The 20,075-nt window shown below is 40.8% G+C and overlaps 1 protein-coding gene across 2 annotated transcripts in view; it reads right to left on the reverse strand.

Moving 5' to 3' along the window:
- Positions 1-9,420: 9,420 nt before the first annotated feature.
- Positions 9,421-20,075, reverse strand: part of TOPAZ1 (testis and ovary specific TOPAZ 1) — a 106,311-nt gene continuing 95,656 nt past the window's right edge. Inside the window, exons 15-17 of one of the 2 annotated variants that reach the window (XM_083188630.1) lie at positions 16,542-16,757; positions 10,896-11,079; positions 9,421-9,794 (exon numbers count right to left, since the gene is read on the reverse strand). In XM_083188630.1, coding sequence (XP_083044756.1) covers positions 9,581-9,794; positions 10,896-11,079; positions 16,542-16,757 — 614 coding nt within the window. In that variant the 3' untranslated portion in view covers positions 9,421-9,580. The remainder of the gene's footprint in view (positions 9,795-10,895; positions 11,080-16,541; positions 16,758-20,075) is intronic. The other variant, XM_083188631.1, reaches the window with a different exon arrangement.

Below are 20,075 nucleotides of genomic sequence, written 5' to 3' on the forward strand. Positions count from 1 at the left end.
AGAAGCTGCATACCACTCTGCACCCACAAATGTGTTAATGTCCAGGTTTCAATTTGTTGTACCCCAAATTTATTCCACAGGAATCCAAGTGACATATACTCTGCTGGATATATAATAACATGAGCATTAACCAATATATTCTGACAGTGTGGTTTGCTTTGAAACCTCTCTAACTTTGATACATTCTTAAATGTGATGTTAAGAATTGATTTTGACACAGTTACTGTACATTAGTTTAATACTTAACAGCTGATTTTGGTGTTGTATCTTTACAAGTGACCAGAATATTACTACAGGCACTTAATAGCCTCTGATTTGTCTTACTCATCCTGGTAGACAGCATTTTTGGAAAGCCATATATTTCACTGCTTACTCGTTTTAACATTGGTTGCTACCCACAAATTTATTTATTTATGTGGGCCAGATATTTTAGTGTTTGTTTTGTTTTCTTCATGTTGTTCTCTGTTTTATACTGTAGGTACCATATTTTGGATTATTTTCAATTAAAGAACCATTAAAAGTTACTTTTTAACTATTATATCTCCAGCAATAGAAAGCTAGTGCCCCGCCTGGGGAGATTTCTTTCTATCCTCCTTTGGATAATTTTTCTTTATGCCACACTGTCACAAGTATTAATATTGTAAATGAGGTTTTAAAAAATGAAGGAATTCCCTGAAAAAATTGCATTGATCTTTGTTTAGATAATGCAATCTATAAATATGGAAAAACATAGGTTTTGGAATGGCCAGCGTTCCAGAATCGAGGGTGTAAAGGGAATTTTTTTACTTTTTCCTCCGAGAGTGGGCTGATTTACAATTGCTTTCTCCTCAAGTCCACTGGAGGTTTTTAAAGGTTTTCACCTTCACTTGGGTCCTTTGTGTACTAATTTAAGTTGAGCATTGTATATGTCCTAACCTTAATTTGTTCCTACAGACGGAGCAGGGCTCAGCCTTGCAGGGGATGGCGGAAGAATCGCCAGCCGCCATCCGTTCTGTGAAAGGGGACGTGCGTGCACGAGATGCGCACGCATTCCCTTCCGACGGTGCTTCCCCCGGGTCCCCGCCGCCTCCCCGCTGTCCTATCTAACCCTGTCCGCCTCCCTGAAGCGGAGACGGACAGGGTTCCCGTCACCTGCAAACTGAGACGTCTCACACGCACGCGCGCCTCAGTCAGATTTTCAGATGGAGCATCTCTCCACTGGCGGATCGCCAGCGGAGACAATCTGGCGATTCGCCAGCAAGAGGGAGGCTAGCTCCCATCTGTATCTTACAGTTTAAGTTTCCGATGCGAACTTGTTAGGTTTTTTCTTTTTCAACCCCTTCCCCTCCCTCAATAACTCATGCCACTGCCTGGTTCGTAGGGCACTCGTTCATTTTCTGGGCATTGTTAAAGTCAAATTGCATACACGCCATTTTAGAATGGTATGGCCGCCATTTTGGTTCGCAGAGTTACACAAATAAAGTATAATACCCAAGTTCAAGCGAACCTTGAGCGCTGCCATACTAATACACATAAATTCATATCCCACACTTACACAAAATAAAATACAGATAAATGAAAGTTTAGTTCACAGCACATAGTTTAACCAATAATACATGACTGTTTCTATGCATATTTAGTATCTTTATGTTCCGTGTCCTATGCGCAGTACTCCGGTCGTAGCGAAAAGTTCGCAAGTCCTAATGTCTAATAATTACGGACAAAATCCATAATCTATGTACTTTTGCCAAATGAACTGAGGAAGACAAAGGATCAAGTTGTAACCGGTACTTGTGGTTGATTTACGACCCCCCTATGACGATGCCAGCAGACAAAGGACACCAAAGTACATTCCCTCTGCACCAATCCACTCTAAGTGCATTCCTTTGCTCCAATCCACAAGGACCTGACTTTTGAACCCCTGACCAATGGAAACTACCTTTGACCCCTCTTTGTGTGGACACTATAAAAATAGCGATCCCTGGGCTGGATCGGTCACTTCTTTACTCCGCTTTTCCCCACTTCATCCCGACCGGGCTAAGTTCTATTTGAACATAGTGAGCTCGACCGGACTGCGCAGCGCATTAGATGAGACGGTAAACAGTTGCATTCCTGTATGTATTTTCCTGTAATTAGGGATAAGGTAAGTAGGATAAATCATATTTAGTATTGTTAATTGAACTGTACTCTGTGTTATACTGTGTTTTCCTTTCTGTAACCCCCTGCTGTCCAATAGGGACTAAATACATTATTTGGAGAATCTATCTCATGGGTCCTCAAACTGCGGCCCTCCAGATGTGGTGAAACTACAAATCCCAGCATGCCTTGCCACAGTTTTCCTATAAGGGAGTGTTAAAACTGTGGCAAGGCATGCTGGGATTTGTAGTTTCACAACATCTGGAGGGCCGCAGTTTGAGGACCCATGATCTATCTCTTTACTTTTTGAGTTAAACTTGTGCCTTGACTTTTATTCACATTTAGCGGCAAAGGTGTAATACGGACATTGTCCTTAAAGGTGTACTCAGTTTGGGTACTAAGTACTGCGAAAGATTACTGATTTATAAGTGTCGGTATAGCATGTATTATTACACGGACAAGGTTCACTACGCTGTGGTACGTTTTGTTCGCACGCAGCTAGGAGTAAAAGGTATTAGTTTACGGACATAGTACGTAAACTGCGCACTTTACTTATTGTCCATCTGCTTATATTTATATCGGTATTGATAGCAGCAAAGCATGTTAGCTGCCAGGGCACCCATACAGTTAGGGTCACATTGGTTTGGTGTCAGAGGTCTTCGCTGGGACGGTCTGTTAGCCTTGTTGTATGCTAAGGAGCGCAGATGGGGCCACCCAGATGTCTTGGTTGTCCACCTTGGTGGGAACGACTTAGGCAGCATTGGCCTGATCTTAAAGGTAGAAGCAGATTTTAAGAAGATGGTTGGTCGCTGGGCCAGGTTGCGAATCCTGTGGTCCGACATTTGCCTAGCTTTAATTGGAGGGGCTGTTGTAATCTGTCGGCCTTGGAAAAGGCCAGGCGCCATTGCGGTTTCCAAAGTGGTCACATCCTTGGGCGGCATTGCCGTTCGGCACCTGTCTTTAGTCCGCGAGTCCCCCTACTACTATAGTAAAGATGCTGTCCATTTGTCAGACGAAGGCATGACTGTCTTTCTCCAGGACTTGTTCCATTGTTTAGGATAGGGATTTTTTTCTTGAGTTTAGCATAGGTCTATTGTTAAGGGTGGCGGGCGGCGGTTCTGCAGTAATTACCATAGGGGTAATTTTGAACCTAGCTGAAGGCGCTCTCGACCAGCGGTCAATTTTGAGGTACAGGTGGTCACTGTGCGGTATTGCCCCCCCTCTGCCAGGACGGCTGGTTAGTCCTGCCCAGGCGGGGAGACGTTGGCCACTTCCTTGAAGTGTCCTTGCCATGTCATAGGAAGGGCGGTAAAACAGTCACAGTCCGGAAATCGGGATTGAAAAATGCACAATCCCGGGATTCCTTGGATCCCGGGATTGGCATCCCTAAAAGAAAACCGCCCATCCCCCTTACTTTAGTGAAGCAGGGCAGGTGGCGGCTGCGACGTCGGACGGAGGGGATAGCTGTGTGCGGCAGGGAGAGGTCGGGCACCGTAAGCATGTTCAATCCACTCGACGGCCGTACCCCGGGTCGGGAACAGCTGGGCAGCGTCTGATTTCAAATATAACATTCCTTTTAGCCTATTGGCTCTAATTTTAAGATATATACATCGTCTGATTTGTGTTAGCCTATTTCATTTTAGGCCTAGGATTCACATATTAAAACACAAAATGTAAAAAAAAAAAACATTTAAAAAATATTTTCTACAATACTGTATCTTAATGACATGAATAAAATACAATAACATTACAGTAACACTATAGCAGGCATGTCCAAACTGCGGCCTTCCAGCTACACTACACCCAGCATGCCTTGCTATCGTTTTAGCATTCCCTAATAGCAAAACTGTTGGGCATGATGGGAACTGTAGTTTCGCAACAGCTGGAGGGCCATAGTTTGGACATGCCTGCACTATAGTGACTCAAATAACATTTTTTTTTCAAAATAAAAAATTTAAACCATAAATGAAAATAAATTTTGTGGAACATTCTTGAATGTCTTTTATTTGACAATAGTCTAAAGTATGAGAAATATTTATTGGCTTTATGACTAGTAATTATACAAGGACCCGCTCCTCGCTAGAGCCAGGAGCAGTGGCTACATTTAATAAGTGAGGAGCGACTATTGTTCTGCTCCTACGTATTCGGAAAAACAAATGTCCCTTAAATGATGATGTAGTAAAATCTATGAAGGTCTTTGAATTGTGCTGCCTTATGGTTTTTGTAGTCAAAGACACTGAAGTGCTTGCTGAACACTTTCTACAAGTGGTAGACCGTACATGATGTATAAAGTACATGACGAGTTACCTGAATATTGTGTTTACTGCCATAGTCCTCCTTACTACATTGCAAAGAAGAAAGTGGTAAAAGAGCGAATTGCATTTTGCATGAACTAAGCATGGTTACACATCCAGCAAGAGGGAACCAAAAATTTGCTTAGTTATCAAGTATGGCCAAATCTCTGTTAGTCCTCCAGCACAGAACTGCTGAGATTAAACGTGTTCAGTATGGACCACACAGTTAAGACTGATGTCAGAGGGAAATTGGCTACAGAGGAAACACTTAAAAGTCTCTTACAATGCAAATTATTTTTTTTACAGACCTAAGCTGTCCCCAATTCAAACCTTCGAAAGAGCATTAGTCTAAACCAAAGTCAGCAGGTTATCAGTTGTGGAAAACATATAAGCGTGATGCCTAAGATGTCTTGTTTTCATTTAGCTTTTTGAATGCTGCTGTTTATGTTATATCTGTTGAACATTGAATATAACATGAGTGCATTTAGCTATTATTTAGATAGATATAGTTATCTAAAGGACCAAAATATTGAGTATAAAATTTCTGCTGTTTTCCGTCATGCAAAGTAGATTGCAGCGGAGAAAAATGATAACAAATGAAAAGATACTCTAATCGGACAACCCAGTATTGTCTAAAAAGTGCCCCAGACGAAAGTTTTCTTCTTCTTTTGTTGCTCTCATATTTATACCAAACTCCTTGGTAGCTCCACCAGGCACGTATGTTCATTGGTTAGGAATGAACAGAATGGTTTGTTATTATGTCAATATAACTTTGGTCATATATCCTGGCATCTATATTGTCTAGCTTGTACACATCCTAAGTGAAATAATTACTACCTGGACATTTTTAGAAATGTGCTGGTCTGTAATGACACTGGATTATAAAAAAAGTATACTAATGGCATATTAAGAATATAACAGGGTTTAAATTATTCTGTTCTAGCTGGATTTTTTTTTTTTTTAAGTCGGAAATTTTATTGAATGAATGTAGTTACATAACATAGTCAGCAAAACAAACATAATTGTGTCAACATTTGCGGTACTTAATATAACGGGTCACTGCAATGAACAGATTAGATCAGAAATATTAGAAATTGGGACATATCTACATATAATTCTGTTAAAATTTGACTTAATTATGCTATTTAAAACATGTTCATTTTCAATTAAACAATTTTGGTATTGCTTATTTTCTAATTCTTATAATTTGTGATTAGAAAGGCTAAGTTCTTGTGGCTGCTGACACCTCAGGGCATTGATAGTAACTAATTATTTAGCCAATATATTAAAGGCCCCCCCCCCCCATACATTAGGCCGAGTTGTCCTAAGGAAAAGTCTGACCCAATTCTCCTCCGAGCCGCCCGGCAGCTCCCCGGGGAGGTTTAGACAGGGTGATTTTTTTTTCATCAGGGACCGCCCACCTGAGGTATATAACCTCACTCCTACCCCTATAGTGTGTCTTTTTTCCTGTCTTGTATAGTTAGGTAGGGAAGGGTAGTTTTTTTTGCAGGGCTTACCTATGGCTTATGCCTGGAGGGAAAGGAGTGGAGATGATCCCTTTTATGTATTCCTGCTTCATTTGTACTACTACTTGCTTAGCGCTATACCCCTTTTTATATATCTGGGATAGAGGTTTGCGGTGCTTGCATGTCTGGAACCGCCATCACTTTAAGAGCGCTGGGGGGGGGGGGGGGGGGGGGGGGGGGAGAGGACCAGAGAAGGTGCTGTCTCTGTTTCTAGAGGTTTGCTGTGCAGCCAGCGTTGCGGGGCATGGAAGGGTGCTGTCGGAGCCAGAGTGTGGCAATGCTGCAACGGGCGGTGGCGGGTCCTGGTTGGCTGCATCTTATGTTCCTGCGCCCGTTGGACAGGCACTGGCTCCCGCATTTTGAGGGGGCACTGAACTAAGGTGGAAAGGGAGTGTGTCTTTTGGACCCTACCTGCCTGGACTACAGTATATACTTTTTCTTATAAGAAAAAACAAAAGACTTTGTTTGTATTTGTTGTTTTGCATGTGAATTGAGGATTGGAAGAAGTGGATCTGTTACGGAACAGAGGATTATTCATTCTTTAATGTAAGTTTTGTAGTACATATGAAATTGTTGTGTCGTTATTAATTTTGACTAACTGTGGGGACGGGTGCTAGACTGCTATTTACACTCCTATTCACTTAGTTATTCCAGGCCAAAACCACCTGGTTAAGTGTTAGATGCCCCTTTTCTGCACAATAGATTGTATCTTTATGGTATTGCAAATGAATGCCCTGTTATTCACAGGGTAAAATTTAAAATCCTAGTTTGTTAATACAGATGTCAAAATTTTAAATGACAAAACCCTCCGATATTTTCACTTATTCTCTATCTGGCACCGTTTTAACTGCAATTCTACCTGAAAAACAAAGTGAAAAGAGCGCATGGTGGCCCAACAGTCCGCCATTTGGAGCACTTTAGCAAGTGAAACAAGTGAGCAGCCAATGGACTAGCATTTCACCTTGTGTAAGTATTCTTTAAATAATATCTGGTATCGCATGATCAATACAGTTCTCCCATCCATCCGTGGTGGGTAAACATTCTACCAAATTGGCCACATGAGAAGCGTGTATTGATATAAAAGGTATGTACACTGTTGTAGGTTATAAACTGACACTTTTTAGCTTAACACATTGGTGGGTACTTGTGTAGTTTCATGGCGCCACTTAAGCAGTCAGCGTAGTGTCCCTGTTAGCATTAGCGCCATGTTCCTGCAGCCAGCATAGTCAGCTTGTGTCTGTGATTCTGTGTACATTTGCGGCTAATCGGAGCTTCTGCAGTAAACGTAATAAGTCAGCTTTGTGTCATCACTTATTACATAGCAGCACCACTTACTGGCAGACACACAGACCTGTGTCAATGGCCATCCTATGGTGCTTAATGCGAAGGAGCGTATGTATGCATCATCCTGACCTGTTCATACCCCCACTATCCACGTCGACTTGTGGCGAGCGCAGCGAGCCATTGAGCCAGAAGCGTAGTGAGCGCAGCGAAGGGACGTGGATTACTTTAGTGTATTCCACGTTCACTCGCCATGCTCCGGGCTCGTTTTTCTGCTTGACACACCACAGCAATGTGGACAGTGAGTGTATAAACTGGTCTGGAGGACACGTACTGTGTGCACTTCGCCACGGTTCGGGCAGACGTGGTTTTGAATGGAAGCATTTTCCAGTATGTAACATGGACCACTGGAAAATGCGTCCTTTATTGTGCATGAGACGCACTTGCGCCCACACCCCAGCTGTGATCCTGTCCCGTTCTTAGCCCGCTTGACAGCAAATCAGCAGGAGGGATTCAATGTCCCACCTGCCAAGTGCTGAAAAGAAGGCGTAGGCATGAGAAACGGCTGTGGATCGTTAAGATCCTGCTTTGAGCTTGACAATCCACAGCTGTTCACAGCAAAACAAGCCTGGTTGCTTTTAATTTGCCATGTTTCGTATTCCATAGTTAAGTGTGTTTACTTAGTGAAGAGGTGGATTATTTCCATGAAGCGTACCAAGACTCACGTTGAGTTAGATGGTATAAAACTTATAACAGTTTCTTTGATACGGTCCCGAGAAACTCCACCTTCTAATGGGGGTGAGAATGATCTGTTTTTTTTTCCATAATTTTTCAAGATGTGAGAGTGTCTCCACATGTGCTCAGAAAAAAAAAATTGAAAGAGAAAAAAAAACCTGTGTAGTACAGAAGTGAAAAAATTATATTGTTGGTGAGTGAGAGTCTGAAAAAAATATTTGTTTATCAGCATACCTCTTACCCTAGTACAAGTGATACAAACCATGTAAAGGTTTCTTTAAATGAAGGGCGTACCCCCAGTCACGATGTTATCTGTTGTTTTCAAACCTATAAAGGTTTCTTTAGATATGTTTATCCAAAAGTGCAATTTTAATTATATAAGTATCCAAGTACCACGTGGTCTGATAGCTCCAATTGTTCAAAGTACATAAGAGATAAAGGATAATTTTGATGTGTAATTAAGTGTGTTCAATGGAAGAAGTTCTACCCATAATAAACCACCACATGATGGCGTACCTTACTCACCCCTTTTAATTAGGGGCTAACGCCCGTAGCAATTTCTTTATCGTTCCCAGAGTTACCATAGGAAAAGCTTTTCCAAGGAGTTTAGAAGGCCAGAATCTGGAAATAATGGGGCTGTTCACTCTCCTCTGACAGGATCTACACGTTTCGGTCGCACAGACCTTTATCAAGATGTATTGACATCTTGATAAAGGTCCATGCGACCGAAACGCGGTAAAATTGCACTGAGTCACTTTTGGATAAACATATCTAAGGAAACCTTTATAGGTTTGAAAACAACAGATAACAACGCAAGTGGTTTTTTTTCTCTTTTTCTTCTGAGCACATGTGGAGACACTTTCACATCTTGAACATTTATGAAAAAAAAAAAAAATTCTCACCCCCATTAGAAGGTGAAGTTTCTTGGGACCGTATCAAAGAAACGGTTATAAGTTTTATACCATCTAACTCAAAGTGAGTCTTGGTACGCTTCATGGAAATAATCCACCTCTTCAATAAGTAAACACACTTAACTATGAAATAAGAAACACATGGCAATTTAAATTTATTGTTGTTAATTATTTTTTCCCCTATATCTGCTGAACACCACGGCTTGAGATTCACAACTTTGGGAAAGACCATACTCCATCAAAAGGACATTTGGAACAACATTATAAGTATCCATTGCATCTTTTTATCTATATTCCAATTTTTTCCAGTTGTATGTTTTGAAGTAAAGTTGTAACTTCAGGAATTGTGATTTAAGGGCAGCATTGCGCCACAAAGATTCTATAATTTTGTTTTTGTATTTGTAATGTGTATGAATTCATGTTGCTGCCTTAAGTGAGCAGTGATTTATGAATTATTAAATCTAAATGAATACACTTGGAAAGCAAGCCTGGTTGATTAGATTTATGTAACCACTATAATACATAGAAAATACTAAGACAAACATACTTTAAATTTGTTAACATTTATTTACATGTATCCATCTTAGTTTATAGAACTTAACATATAAATGGTAAATTTTCAACCATACACAGGACGAATAAAAACCTACTAAAAACAGTTAGAAATCAAATTAAACTTAAAATATATATTTTTATAATTTTTATTTAGCCAACAGATCTAGTGATTGCTCCAGACATTCCCAGCCCACTTCAAGTTCTCATTCAGCCATTTTAGAGCAGAGCTATGGTCCAAAATGTAAATTTGCTCATTTGCGTTATTGACAGTCATATGCTGTAGCATAAGTCTGGGGCTGGACATCCTGCTGGCTGCCAGTAATCTCTCCGAGGCTGTGTGATAACTGTCCTTACACTGAGCCTTGTCCGCTTCCATTCTAAAAGGGCACAATTGGAGAAACAGGATTATACTGTAGTGGATGAACACAATCCTTATAAATCTTGAATGGTTAACAAAACTATAGTAAAATAATGTTACCTCCCCCTTCTGATTATAATAAAATAAATATATATAATTATAAAACTATATATCCATATATATCTATGGGCAGATTCTGAGTTGGACACACTAGTGGCGGCTTATTTATGGTTTCTAGCTGCTTTATCACAAGGACACTGTTAAATGAAACTTTATTCAGCTCACGGGATAGTTCTGCATCTGGTAATCTAATTTACCAATGCTAATGGATTTGCAATCCTATTAGCCCCGACGCCAGCACACTTACAGTGGGTTATGCTTTACTTGTCCCAGGCATAATTCCTGATAGACAGCACTGAGCGTGGCGATAAACAGGTTTGGGAATTTATCTCGGATGCTATGTTATCACCCAAAGAGAACAAGCTTTAATAGGATAGTCCATCAGGTTAAATCATGATATTAGCCCATTTTGTTTCTGCTGAAAAATTAATGGGAGTCAATAGGCTATGTACTACAGAATGTTAAAATACAGGACTATTTCAATTACTTCCAAGTCCATTCCTGTCATGAGGAAAAAATCTACTGGGATATTAGAATGAGAATTTATTTAGTTGAGCGCAATAAAATACCAAAAACACGAATATGTGTCTCATCATGAAGCTGCAAGAACCATTCCAGTCAGTGACGATTTTCAAATATTATGAAATACACAAAATTAGTCTCAAATTACTGAATGTCCAAAGAAACCCTAATCTCTATTAACAACTCATTAGTACTGACTTCATGTCAAACTGGACTTTTTGAGAGTCTAGGCAGATAGCCATCAACCAACCAGTGTATGCTGCAATCAGTCAATCTCGCTAACATGGTTTTGTCCAATATGCATACCTTTGGGATTACAAAATGAAACCCTTCTCAGAGAACAGATCTGCCCTTGTATGTGCAGTTTAATGGGATTAACTGAGAAGTATACTGTCAGAATCTAGGCATAGGAGACCCAAATATTGCAGAGATTTCATACATTGAAATCTGTCAATACTTCATTGTCACTACTTCTTACCTTTTCAGGACAATCTGCAGACTCGGATTGGATCCACCTGCTGAATGAATGCTGCTGGTATTTGTTACCATGAAATACTCCACTGTAATTAGCATCTCGACCTCGGACATTGAGGAAGGAATGTGAAGTATTTTTTTATCCTTTTTTCCTTCAAACAGAGTGTAAAATCCAAATGACAAAGCATCTACACAAAAAAAAAAGGCAATTTACTGTATTATACTAAATATAAAGACAGAATAGACTATATAAAACCCTTAAGTGTGTACACACTTGGTGGCTGACGATAATAATTTGATATCAACGGCCACTGGGACTTGGCAGGATGCTGTAATCAGCTGGCAGGGACGGCGCAGGGGCCATACTGCAACATGGCCCTCCTTTCCATTAAGCAGAAATAGCCTGTGCTGACCAGTATATTTCTACTTTTTAGTCTGATGCTGTGGGGCCAAGCATTGGGATCAGATGCAGCTAAGGATGGTGCGATTTTGACTAACTTCCTACCGGTGACTGGCCTATGCCAGCCTTTTTGGGGTTCCGCGCCCCTGATTCAAACTTAGTATTAGGGACCCACCAGAAATGAGCTCACTGTGAAGCTGGTTGGTGGGCAAATATTTCTGGGCCACTTAATATACCAAGAACATCCATTATTGATTAATAATATGGAGTGTGCATCTGCACCATGTATTTTTCTTTGCAGAACTACAAGTCCCAGCATGATGGCACCTCATGTATATAGGGTGTGCATTCTAAGATCCCCCCCCCCATAACTTCCTACCGATAGCCAAAATTGCACCCTGTGTACACACCTTTAAGCTATCTATAATTCAATAATCACAAATATGTGGACACTTAATGCTTATATAGTGTTCCTTCTAGGAACTATGTAGTTGCCACAGTAACTATAACTAAGTGCTGGAATCAGTTTTTTGTCTAGAGTAGACCATTCTCCAGCCACTTTCCATAATCAGCCAATAAGAAAGCAGCAGGACATAGGGAGACCTTAGTACCTTAGAACGTATTAGTAATACTGTATATTTAAACTATTTACACCAAAAGCATCTAATCTTCCGCCAATCCCACCATTGATGTATATATGTAGCAGTTGCATTTCCATTTAGGACAGTAACCTAAGAAAATGAAATATTTACATTGTGCCCGTGAGACGTAAGCCCTATGACTTTGATATGAGCCTCTTAAAGGTAGGCGTAACTTAAGATGCTCAGCGTGAGGGTAAATGGTGGGTGAGTGACATGAGAGACGTAACAGAAGGGAGATCTTGTTTCCAAACTGAAATTGTGTTGGACCATCTGGCCTTGATTGTAGGGCATTGATGGATAACCTTGACAACCAAGATGCCCTGCATCAGCATGGCCAAATAGTAAAACTGTAGCAGGGCATGCTGGGATGTGTAGTTCAACAACATCAGGAGTGTCAAGGTTAGCCATCACTGGTGTAGGGGCTAGCAATTCCCAATAGATATATCAAGTTTTATAAAAGATCCTAGGCAGTAAGGTTTAGTATACATTGGATGGGATCAATTTGAGGTGTGTAACCCGACAATAAAAGTGAGAATATGAAAAGAAAAGTCTTATCTTTAAAGTCAGTAAAAGAGCATATTGCCTCCAGTGTCAAAGAGCGTGAGAGTACAGTAGTACAATACGAGAGGATAAGAAATTGTGGATCTCAAATGTGGACCCATCAGGTCCTGGAGCTTTGCCCAATTTAAGACCTGAAATACCAAGAGGAACTTCCTCTTCAATTGTGGGGGAAAATAATAAAAATCAAAAGTGGTACTGGCAACGGATAACAAAAACAATTATCCCAGAAGGAAGATTGTGACGCATCTACAGAATCTTGTGCCCAATAGAGGGTTTGATAAAATTCACATATCACTTTGGCAATTTTATCACTACTAGTAGTGGGGAGAGTGAGTCAGTGAGGCCTGGGGAGTGTCAGTGAGGCCTGGGGCTGGAGTTGGGCCCTCCTTAGGCTGGGTTCCACGCCGCTGCCACCAATGGTGTAATCGTACCTTCTCCCTTGGGGGGGGGGGGGGGGGGTGCCGGTGAGGGGTCACCGCCTCTGGAGGACATGCCGTGCACCTGTGGGCTGGTCCTGTGCGCATCCAGAGCTTCTCAGAGGGGGAGCTTGGGGGGGGGGCATTGTTTCACTGCAGACCGGCCAAGCTTCCTCCTCTGCCCTCTGGTGTGGCCGCTGCCGTTGTTTGGCCGCCTGTCGCCAAACAACAAATCAATTTGTTAGAGTGCAGGAGGGGAGATATCCCCATCCATGCATGTCCCAGGAGAATGGAAAAGAACACCAATAATCCTGGCCATTAAAAAGTTAAGTATTAATCCATGGAGTGGAAGAAAGTGAGGACAAGATAATGCAAATTAGTTTAGGAAATGTAATGGAAAGGGAGCTGTGCAGCAGCAAGAAACCTCAAATATAACACAGTAGGCATGCTGGTAAGCAAGAGGGGTGTGAATAAGACGCATGTTTGGCAAAAAAAAAAAAGAACACCTGGAATTAGCAGAGTCACATGGAAACTGCTGTTTAGCTCACGTAAGGCTTCTCGCTGTGCACAGGGCCTTTGCCAGACGATTTGAGAATTACACAAGTATTTCACAGTTTGCTGCTTCAGAGTTTAGACCTTTTTGTTAGATGTTATTATGGTTTCCTGAAGTAAAATTAAAAGCATTTCATAAGAGTCAACATTTGCAGCGTTGATTCTTCTTTTTTACCTTGGCATGCTGTCAATCAAATTTTGGGCCACACACTGACCGATGGCTGCCCATTCTTGCATAATCAATGCTTGGGAGTTTGTTTGTGGGTTTCTGTCCACCCATCTCTTGAGGATTGACCACAAGTTTCTCAATCGGTTTAAGGTCTGGGGAGTTTCCTTACCATAAACTCAAAAGTTTGATATTTTGTGCCCTGAGTTACCACTTTTTCTCCATCATAATGGAACGGGCAAACTAATTGTGGATGGTTGAGAGAAGTTGCCTTTAAGGATATTTCGGGACCATTCTTTATTCATAGCTGTGTTCTTAGGCTAAATTGTGAGTGAGCTCACTCCCTTGGCTATGAAGCAATGCCACACATGATAGGTCTCAGGATACTATACTGTTGGCATGTCACAGGGCTGTTGATAGCGCTCACCTTTCCTTCTCTGGACAAGCATTTTTCCAGATGTACCAAACAATCTGGAAGGGGATTCACCAGAGAAAAGGAGTTTACCTTACTGCAATCCCTGTACTTTCTGCAGAATATCACCAGATGTTTTTCCTGGCGAGAAGTGGTTTTTATGCTGTCTTTCTTTACACCAGGACATCCCCCAAAAGTCTTCACCTCACTATGCATGCAGATGCACTCACACCTGCCTGCGGTCATTTCTAAGCAAGCTCTACAATAATGGTGCCCTGGTCCTGTAGCTGAATCAACTTTAGGAGACTGTCCTGTCACTTGTAGGATGTTCTTGGGCACCCTGAAGCCTTTGACACTATTTAAACTAGTGAACCTCTCCCTGAAGTTCTTGATGATCTGATAAATGGTTAATTGAGGTGCAATCTTACTAGCAGCAATATAATTGCCTGTTAAGCCCTTTCTGTGCAAATCAATTATGACTGCATGTGTTTCCTTGCAAGTAACCATGGTTAAAAGAGCAAGAAAAATATTTTCAAGCACCACCCTTCTTTTAAAGCTTCCAGTCTGTTATTCTAACTCAATTTGCAAGACTGGGTGATTTCCAGCTTCTCCTAGTCAACCAGAGCCGACCCTTGCCTAAATGACGCCCTAGGCAAGATTTTGGCTGGTGCCGCCTAGCACCGCCATTAGTTCCGCCTCTGACCCTGCTCCCCTTTCCCAGCACCATCAATCCTCAGCATAGCAGTCATCATTTTGGCGCTCCTACCCTACCTAAAAACAGGGGTGTGTTCTTGCTGGTAAGGGGTATGGCCAGGACACATAAGGAGCTTCCAATGATTAAAATGATATGCGGCATGCCTATATTCTGTGTGTGACTGTGGCTGTACCTGCATATGGAATGCTATGTTACAGTGATTTCCATGAATACACTATTTCATTTGCAGATACAGCCTCACTCACACACAGAATATAGGCATGCTGCATATCATTTGAATCAACAGAAACTGCTGGTGCCCCTAGGCATTCCAAATGCCCTAAGCATTTGCCTAGTTTGCCTATGCCTAGGGCCAGCTCTGTAGTCAACACATTCATCTGTGTTAATTGGGGGATCACTGTCAGCTCCTCCTTTATTTGCAGGCTGAAATGCAGCCAAAATGTTTTTTTTTGGGGATGAAGCTCATTGACATAGCAAAGAGGGACTTTGCAATTAACTGCCCTTCATCTGATCACTCTTCATGTAATTCTAAAGTATATGCTAATTTCCATCATAAAAACTGAGGCCACATAATTTGTGAAAACCAATGCATTGTCAGTAGACGGATATTCATTCTCTTGAAGGAACATATGCCCACTTTTATTTGGCTATAGTATTCTAGAACGTTCAGAGAGGAAATTACATGCACAGCACATTTTGGATGTAAATAAAAAATTACATGAAATGCAAGGGTGGCAATACACAATTGCAACTTTGCAGATGTAATAAAACCCCACAAACTTATGTTAGAGGTACATGATGTATTTCCTTCATACCCCAGCACTACTATTTAGGCTTACTGCAACAATAAAAACACGATTTGAAAATTTTGTTATCTCTTGCCCTGTTTTGTACATTATTTATACTACCTCCCATATTCACCTTCATTGCTTTAAGGGCAAAAACACGATATAATATTGCCAATTTACAGGCATTACAGATTTATGTTTATGCAGTTAGACTTTGGATTCTAGAAGCACACGATGAAGGGATGCTAGGTATGCTGCAATAAAGTAAAATAAAAAAGTGGTTGCTTTAACTCAGTACTTCCCAAACTCCATTATTAAGGACCCACAAGGATTCATGTTTTCCATGTCACATGGCATGTGCACTTATTATGCATGGACACATTTTAAAAGGTCCACCGATCATTTAATTTGTGATTCTGTAAGCAGACCTGGAAAACATGCACTGTTGGGAGTCCTTGGAGAAGGAAACCACTGATTTAACATAAGACCTGTTATAGATCAGTAGTGGGAAACATTTTCCTCTGATTGCCAGACTATCAACATTAAAAAAAAAAAAAAATCAGTCTGTAGTATCACCACCATTACAACATACTGTATAGAAACACACACAAAACTAATATAAATCCTAGACTGATATTGGTCTGTCCTTTTGAAGCAAAGTTGCTCGGTATTACCTAGTTTGAAAATGGTCTAACATTCTGAAGAAACCTCCTCTTATAAATACAGGAGGTAGAAAGAGGAGAAGCAGCACAGTGAGCATAGTGTGAAAGACAGCGCACATGGGTACTACCCAAAACATTCTAGAGCGCAATATTGGTCATTAGTACCAATTTTACTCTGCACAATGAAAGAATGCCTGCATTTTGAAAGTTGGGCTAAAAAATTGTCATTATTCAGAAAATCAGGGTGTGTTACTTAAAATGACAGCTATGTGGTATTACTGGAATAAAAACTTAGTTTGCATAATCAAACATAATTAGTAAGAAAACCGTTTCATACCTTTATAGTGCTTTCTTGCTTTAGGCCACAGACCAGTGTGTCCAAGAACTGTAATCAACTGCTGGAGACTGGCATACTCAACTGGGATTTTGTTAGAGATCATAAAGTCCACAATTGAAGAAGAAATTCCAAGACATCGATTTTCAACAGAAGAGCTCAAGACTTTATTGAAGAGCACATGATACTGTGAGACTATGATGTCAGCTGAAACAAAACCTAGAAAGAAAATGTGATGATCAATGTGAAAGTCCTCATTTAATAATACTGATTTAAAATAAAGAACTGAACAATGTTGTTACAATATAAGGGATGCAAATGCAGTTACTGGCGTACTGCAAATCAAGGTTAATATAACTGATCTTCTGAACTGCACATCTCAAGCCTTCCAAAGAACATTTTTTAAACTATTTAGTGCTTCAGATTCATCTAGCTACCCTTCTACTATTTCTATGGAATGGTGAGTTCTCATGTTCCAGATTTATTTTAATTTACAGTATGAAACCTCATTACAACTACGGAGAGAATAAATGGATCTTAATTATGTTCTTATGATCTTCTGAGGAAACCGTCACATAGTAAGACGGAGAAACATGTCAAGATATCTCCTATGAAAGGCTATTGATACCTGCAGTGACAGTGGACAATTGCATCAACTATTTTCTGCCTCCAAGCATCCTCCTAATCCAGTGCGATATACAGGACACGGGACCCAGTGTCCATCTAGTCGAGGTGCAGTGGACTGGTGTGTAAACCAGCAATAAGAGGAGCAATCTACACCAGCCAACGGTAGTAATACTGGTCCACGACGAGTGTCCGCCCCCAGCTGAGTGAGCGTGGACGGCTCACAGACGCAGTGAGCTGGTCTCTGACTGAGGGTCTGATAATTGGACAGCTGCCGCTACACACTGCGATCCTTCAGCCAATCTCTGATAATCTGACCCAGTCCTGTGCATAATACTTGATACTATTAAATGGATTACAAATAAAACATAAAAGAAGCGCTTTGAAGTGGCAAAACTATAAAGCACCAAGAAGCCGGGGACATTTGGAAAGGTCATAATCTTATTACAGAGTTGAAACGGCTAAAATAGCTACTTTCACCAAATCCAGCCTGCTAAAACATATAGTGTGGTTAACTATATGTTGTCTGGGATTCCCTGATCAATTACAGGAAAGTGGTTAACTGTGCTGATCAGAACCTGCTATTGATTTAGAAAGGGTGTTGCTTTTCTGTCCACTGTTATATGCAGAAAACTTTTTTAAAGAATTCACTTTTTATTATTATGATTATTATTTATGAATACATTTGTAAATGTATTAAAACTATGGTGTGTCACATGTGCGCTCTCTTAAATATCGGTTAGATATTGTGTGCAATCTTGGTCTTCTTTGGGGTACACAGAGGTCCCCAATTGAGAGCAGCAGCTGACACCTATACTTACTTTTAAATATTTAAATCAGTTGTGCGCCAATTTTTTTTTTTTGGTTTCTTTCTTTTCACCTCCTTTGGGTGTTTAGGGACCGTGTGTCTAAATATATCACACAGACACCTTACATTTCATTGTAGGTGTGAGTGCGGAACCAAAATAATTTGTATTATCTTAATTATGTTGCCTTTCTGTTAAATGGAACTGGATGTATGTTAACCCCTTCCCGACATTTGACGTACATTTACGTCATGGTCGGGATGTACTTCCCGACACATGACGTAAATGTACGTCATGACTTTAAAGTGTCACCGCGTCTAGAGACGCGGTGACAGAGGGACGATGTCTGCTGTCCCTGACAGCAGACATCTTCCCTCATTGCCTAGGGGGGGCAGCGATGCCCCCCCCTGATCGGCGATCGTTGCAATTGGCTGTTCAAATGTGAACAGCCAATTGCAGCGTTTACTGTGTTATGTATATAATTTTGACTCTGCTGCCCCCTAGTGTCCAAAAAAAATAAAAGAAAGTTGAAATAATGAATGAAACAAAGTTTACATATGGTCTATGTTAGTTATGAACTATTTTAAGTGGTATGATTATTTGTCTCATAAGCAGAAAATTTAACATTTAGCAAATTGCAAAATGTTCAATTTTTTTACGACATTTTGGTATTTTTCACAAAAAAAAAAAAAAGACTGTATCGACCAAAATTTACCACTAACTTAAAGTACAATGTGTCACGAGAAAACAATCTCAAAATCACTGGGATAAGTAAAAGCAAAAAAAAGTTATCCCCACTTAAGTGATACATGTCAGATTTGAAAAAAAGGCCTCTGTCAGGAAGGCAAAAACAGGCTGCGTCGGTAAGGGGTTAAGTGAGTGTGTTATTGGAGTACACACTTGTGTATTGCATATATTTTTGGGATTTAGAGATTGGCAGGTTGAAGATATTTTTTATTAGATAACTGGTGCAAAATAAGATGTACTTTTTAGTAAGGAATTCAAGGGGCATACACACGTTGAGATGTGTGCTAAGCTCTTTAGGGTAGGTGATTTCTCGGTGTCTAGATCGCCTATAGAGAGCCCATACACATTTAGCTATGTATGCTAAGCGAATTTACCAAGTAATGGGGCCTACACACATGCCGATTTTGTGCCATTTTCTAAGCGATTTAGCAAGGTCGCTTAGAAACTAAGCATACATCGGTGTGTGTGTGTGGGGGCTAAACCAATATAGATGCGCGGCCCCGCGCGTCTAAATCGCATTAAGATGAAGAATGACCATGTCCCATCAATCTAGCAAAATCAGTTAGCAAGACCCTGCATATCGGGCGCCTTTTGTGTGGTGTCTTTTTTTTGTGCTCAAGTGACCACCGATTTTGCTCATCTGGACACTCCCTGAGCCCAAGAAGAATCTGGCATGCTTAAATCGCTAAGCAGAATCGCTGAGGCATATCGTTGACACATTTTGCACGTTCTAAGCAATATAGATGATTTTGTGCTCAAAGGAAATCTGCTATGCTAAATCTGGCATGCTATATCTCTGGCCAAAATCGGGATGTGTGTAGGCCCTATAAGAATGAAGTACAGTATATCACTATCGCTCATTCTGTAAAAACTGAGTATTTTGCAGTCACTTGCTAAGCAATGTGACTAGATTTTGACTGCATGCACTGACTTAACTAGCGGGCGACAGCGATGTGCATCACCATCGCTCGGGGGCATATACATACAGGGCGATCTGTGCTTACTTTCTAAGCGATCTGGAACCAACGCGTTAAGTGAAATCTGTTAAGTGAAACGCGTTGGTGACTTCATTTGGACACCCACCATTTGGAATACAATGTCATATATACCGCCACGACCGGACAAGCCCTACTCTTCTTCCTACAGCCATGATTGCATCAGGATTTGACCAAGCCGACTTCTTAAACAACGTGACTCAAATCAGATATCCCTGTGGCTGGGTAGCACAGTCTCTCCTGAAACAATCCATCAATTGGCTCTCAAGCACTTGGAATAAAAAGGAAGGCATTCTAGGAATGGACATTTGGCGTCTACTCCATATGGACATTTCGGGTGACTATATTCGTGTACCTATTCATTT

Source organism: Crinia signifera, chromosome 5, assembly GCF_055691185.1.
Source record: "Crinia signifera chromosome 5, ASM5569118v1, whole genome shotgun sequence".
In the NCBI taxonomy this organism is placed as follows: Eukaryota; Metazoa; Chordata; class Amphibia; order Anura; family Myobatrachidae; genus Crinia; species Crinia signifera.